Source organism: Chaetura pelagica, unplaced genomic scaffold (genome assembly GCF_000747805.2).
Source record: "Chaetura pelagica isolate M959 unplaced genomic scaffold, ChaPel_1.0 scaffold585, whole genome shotgun sequence".
Taxonomy (NCBI): domain Eukaryota; kingdom Metazoa; phylum Chordata; class Aves; order Apodiformes; family Apodidae; genus Chaetura; species Chaetura pelagica.
In genome coordinates this window covers 762,357-767,534 of record NW_009953404.1, presented here as the reverse complement: position 1 = coordinate 767,534, position 5,178 = coordinate 762,357, and the positions used below count along the sequence as shown (strand labels likewise).

Below are 5,178 nucleotides of genomic sequence, written 5' to 3'. Positions count from 1 at the left end.
GCTGACAATCACCAGGGAACAATGAAGGTGGGCTCAGGCCCTTTGTTTTAAATTATAATCTCTTCCTGATACGCAAGTGGCAAGAGGAAAAAGGCTCTTTAGTTTCAGGTATTCAATTGTTCCTTGTTCCCATTAATCAGTCCTAGTTGTTGGGAGGTGTGTGGCAAGAAAGCAAGAGGGAATTTCCAGGATGTGTTACATACTCTGAGGCACTCACAGAAATGAAGCAGTACACACCTATCCCACTCTCTTCCAGCACCAGGCTGCTAACAAAAGCATTACAGACTGTTCCCAGTCTTCTGTTGCTCTGCTCAAAAGGGTTGGGTTTTTTTTTCCCCTAAAACTGTAGAAACAGACACTCTGGCAGAGCTGCTGCAAGGCAGAGCCTACCACGTGCAAATGAAAACAGGTCGAGGCAGAAGGTGCAGTTTCTTGCTTGGAAAATGAAACACGAGTGTGGAAGAAGCCAAGACCACCAGCAGCTGCTCTGTGCAAAGGCCAGGTTGTGTGCCAGTGCCCACAGAACACTGGCTGCAGGCTCTGTGTGGCATCACGTGCTACACAACAAGAACAGTGCTCATCATTCCTCCTGTTTTCCTAGACTGTTTCTTTCTTTGGTACCTCATTACAGTTTTATACACTCTTTTTTTTCTGACAATAACCTGTGTATGTTTCTAAACTAGCAAATGTGTCACTCAAAATGTACTCGTCTTTTCAGCAATTTCTTCTATGTTTCTCTCCAGTTTCCACCACTTGATCCTTCCCCCCTCTCCACTGCTTAAGCCTCTTCTAAGCACAAGCCCCACCCTTTGCCCCAGGCAGTCGTCTTCTTCTGCCTCATTATCCTCAGCTTTGGCCAAAACCATGTATGAAAACAGCCCTTTATTCTGTGATAGACAGGAACCTGCACTTCAAAACCACAATTAAATCTGCAGCATTTACTGGAGTCACACCCCAAGAATCTAGATTGTTCTCCACCCCAGATACAGGTCAGGCAATGGCAGCACAGCAGCAGTAGCCCTCTGAGCACACTGCATGGCCCTTACACTTGCATACAGTTCATAATGCTATAAATTCCATAATGATGGTATTCAGATTTAAATAGTTCTTTTTCAAACCTAAAATGATCCCCTTTTTCCTGCCTGTTGCCTTGCTCCTGCAGCACAGTCACCACCTCTGTTCAAGCCTAGAGCAAGTGGCACAATTTGTTTCAATTGGCTGCTCAGTCTCATACCTGCCACTGGTTCCAGAGAAATGTTATTAAAAACATACTTCCTTAAAATGTATTAAATCCAGAGGGTGGCAGTATGACTTCAAAGCTCTCTGTAGATGCTCCTTCTCATAAAAATCTCACCCAGCCATAAAATGTATTCTCTCTTTGTTGCAACAGTTATTATTCCTGCAGTTCACTTGTTTTAAAGTCCCAATATTGTTTCATGTCTGGAATTTCCTTACCAGTGTCTTCCTCGGTGTAACTCTTGAAACAAACTTTCACTGGAGTAACTGACAAGGTTATTTCTTCTTGACTGGTGGGGAAGTGAATCATGATGTCAGCCAGCAGCCTGCAAGATTTCATTCACCATTACAAGAGCTCCTGCACACAAGGAACACATCTAGTAGCCATGCTGGCAGGGAAAGCAGGGTCTAACTGGCCTCTGCCTCTGCTGACAGGACAAGCCCAACCTTAGATGGTTCCAGGGGCTGCATCCAAAGCAGATCTTGGCCTTATTGCATTAAAAAAATATGTACTTTTACCACTGGATTAATTGCCTATGACATTAAAGCACTGCTTTATTTGTCACAGGTGGATGTTGCTGAAAGCTGTGAGTTTGAATCAGACATGACACACTTCTCAGGGCCGGGTTAGTGGGAGTGAGACAAGTTTCTGAAATTGTAATGTGAGAAACCAAGCACTAGGAAACAGGATTTAGGAATTCAACATTTTGGACTGTGCCCTGATCTGATCTTTATTATGTTAATGACTATGACAGCAGTACTGCCTCCTGTGTTTTTGTGGGAGCTTTTCTGGTTGCTGTTTTTTGGGCTTTTTGTTTTGTTTTGTGGTGTGTTTCCCCCTCTAATCCCCCTTCAGAAAAAATACCTTCTGTATTCATTACCTGGAGTGAACTTTAAGGATGTTTGGACACATGTGCTTTGCAAAAACAGCCTGCAAGGGATCACACTCCTGAAAGGTCAGATTATATGTTTTTACAACACCTAAGGATAAAAAAATGAACAAAAATCAATGCTGGTTTGTGATTGTCAATTATTTTTTTTCAGTATTGTTTGTTCTTTTAGGAAATCTCACCAGAGGAAGGAACCAAGTGACTCCCTCTAACTACATGCAATTAACTCACCCACAAGTAGTAAACTGGATTAACACACCAGTGAAGGATTCCTTCATCCTATCAGTCACACCCTCCAGCTTCTGGGTTTTGAAGAACCCACAAGAAATAAGGCTGACAACATTTAGCACGTGCAACTACTGAAGGGAAGAACATTTGTCTGATAAAGGCTGTTACAGCTCCAATTTAACCAGGTGATGCACGTGATAAATCCAAATTATGATGTGAAAAGGCTGAAAGTGTTTGGCATCATGTTCCATCAATAATATTCAGTTAGTAACTGTACTAAACATTATATTGTCCTGCTGTTTTTAAACTGCTTCTTTGTGTGTGTAACCTACCGTGCCTGCAGAGAAGCTGAAAAGTTAGGTGATGATCAGTGATATTGGTATAAATGCTGCATTTCTCTACGTTCCTTTCCAGCACATTTGCACATCTGAACACAGGAAGAACTGACTGTAAAACAAAAGAAGTGCAGAGGTTACTCACCAAGCAACTCTGCAATGTTCTTTCCCAAGTTTTGTCTCAAGCTCCGGCTTTGATGGCTTCCCCAACAGCTCTGTAAGCAGACACTGAGGCAGCAGACACGAATCCTCACCCAAGAGGCCAACAGCTCTGATTGCAAAACATCTGGTCAAAGCTCTCCTGCCTCATGGTGGTTTTGAAGGCTCTGGGAGGAACACTCCCAAGGCTCCATGGGGTATTCCTTCAGGCCAAGATCCAGCTGGTTCAGGCTTTGGGAACTGCAGGGCACAGATCAGGAGGTACAACTCCTGACCACCATGAAAGACCAACACCCTCTCGTGCAGAATTGCTCAGAAACACTTTGGTTTAGAGCCATCTACCTGCCTCTGTGAGCCTCCCCCTGTAATTCCATTTGGAATCTGGGCTAACTGGCTGCTTACAAAGCCGTGCATAGTAATCCACTAAAATATACCTTAATTATCAATTTACATGGGAGGGATAACTGTTTTTCCTTCTGACATGGCTGAGAGACAGCTGTCCAGCAGTAGTGTTGGAAAAACATAGATGAGAAGAAGATACATGCATATGCTGACCTTGAAGAATTCACTGATCTTAAGGCAAGCTGAAAGTACAAGCAAAATAATTTATCAGCTCAAAGGTGTTTCATATCAAACCTGTCACTATTCCTAAGCCATGGATCCTTTGCATGGCTGCATCTCAAAATAAAGACAGGTGCATCATGCATTTAGTCATGGTTAAAATTCTCACCTTCATTGTTACTGGTCAGAAGTCACTGATAGAGGCACAGGAATCAAAATTAGGGGAATTTAAGTGGCCCTGAAGTGTGAGTTACCTCAACACTTACAGCTCAGCTTGTGTTTCAGGCATTTGAAGGACTGGAGTTTATCCTAAACCAAACTTTTTGTACACCCATCCACAGGATATGTACAAATGAGCAAAGGCATTCCCAGCACCTCAGAAGTTCTTCAGGCATAAGAAGAAATTATCTCCACTTCTCATTTTCCAGCCTCTCAGCAAATTAAGGTGAGTTGATCACTTTCAACTAAGAAACCTCTAGAGAAAACCCTAATTCTGCTGGAAATGGTGTTTGATTAACAGGAGGCATGTTAATGGATGTTTTCTTCCTGTTGAGTCACACCAGTACAAAAACACCCTCTTTAGAGGCAGCTTCTCCTGGGGTACAAAACATAAGCCTTTTAACCCATAACAACAGAAATAAAACCCCTGATATTAATCCAGATGTCCTGGACAAACTTCAGTTGGGTAAGAAAAAACGGAAGAACGTGAGAAGCATGAATCTTGTAATTACAATTAGAGAAAATATGGCAACTGTCCCTCCTGGAAGTGGAGGAAGCTGAGAGAAAACCTATCTCAGACTGAGGGTACCTGTGGAAAACAACACAATATTCAACACTGTAAATATGAGGCTTCCAGTAGAGATTTAAAAATGACAGTAAATCAAATTCACTTACACCTTTTTCTATGGGGTCAAACCAAAACTCATCACTAATCCGTGCCATGGCATGTATTGCTCTTCCAAACACTGGCAGGGAAAGAAAACAGTGCAATGTGTGTTTTGAGTTAAACATCAGGTCATACATTTTCTCCAGAATAATTTAAGAGGAAAAATAGCAAATTTCCTCCACATTTCAAAGGGAACTGACGACACGGTGGAAAACATTACTCTCCTTTCTAGTAGCACAAGCCCTGATGTTTTCAGAAGCTGCCTCCAATGAGACACACCTCACATGTCACCTGTCCCTTTGCAGCAGTTGGTATGAACTGATCTCACCACAGATTGAATCTAATTGGACAAAATACCCCTGGAGTCATAAATTAGCTTTCATAGATGGCAACAAGTCTAAGCCAGCAATAAGCAGCTGGGCATCCGTAAAGACAGAGCCCTAAGAAACACAGAAACGAGCAGTGGGATTCAAAATGAGCCTCTGGCACTGCCAGAGCAGCGTTTGGCTGATTTATTTGGGCCTCTGGAAGGAGGACAGCACGGCCAGGGAGGCACCCAAGTGCTTCTCCCCTTGAAGTACCACGCACACAGCCCTCCGCTCGCTGGACAACACTCAGAGGCTTCATGTGGCCCCACAAAAATGCCTTTAGTTCTTCTGGGGACGAGGCAGAGGCAGCTCCTCAGCTCCGCGGCGGGCCCGGCCGCGGCCCCCGAGCTGCACCCCCCGAGCTGCGGCCCCCGAGCGCCCCGGGGAGGCCCCGCTGGGGGTGCCGGTTCGGGGGTGCCGGTTCGGGGGTGCCCGGGGCAGCGCGGGTACCTCTCAGATGAGCCCCCGCGATCACGCACTTCATGGCGCCCGCGCTCCCCTCACGGGGCGGCGGG

At 44.7% G+C, this 5,178-nt stretch overlaps 1 protein-coding gene across 1 annotated transcript in view; it reads right to left on the bottom strand.

The window, feature by feature from the left end:
* Positions 1-5,147, bottom strand: part of RAD9B (RAD9 homolog B (S. pombe)) — a 7,939-nt gene extending 2,792 nt beyond the window's left edge. The window contains exons 1-6 of the mRNA XM_009998450.1: positions 5,114-5,147; positions 4,304-4,374; positions 3,283-3,432; positions 2,687-2,801; positions 2,118-2,217; positions 1,456-1,562 (exon numbers count right to left, since the gene is read on the bottom strand). Of these exons, the coding sequence (XP_009996752.1) occupies positions 1,456-1,562; positions 2,118-2,217; positions 2,687-2,801; positions 3,283-3,432; positions 4,304-4,374; positions 5,114-5,147 (577 nt within the window). The remainder of the gene's footprint in view (positions 1-1,455; positions 1,563-2,117; positions 2,218-2,686; positions 2,802-3,282; positions 3,433-4,303; positions 4,375-5,113) is intronic.
* Between the last annotated feature and the right edge of the window lie 31 nt (positions 5,148-5,178).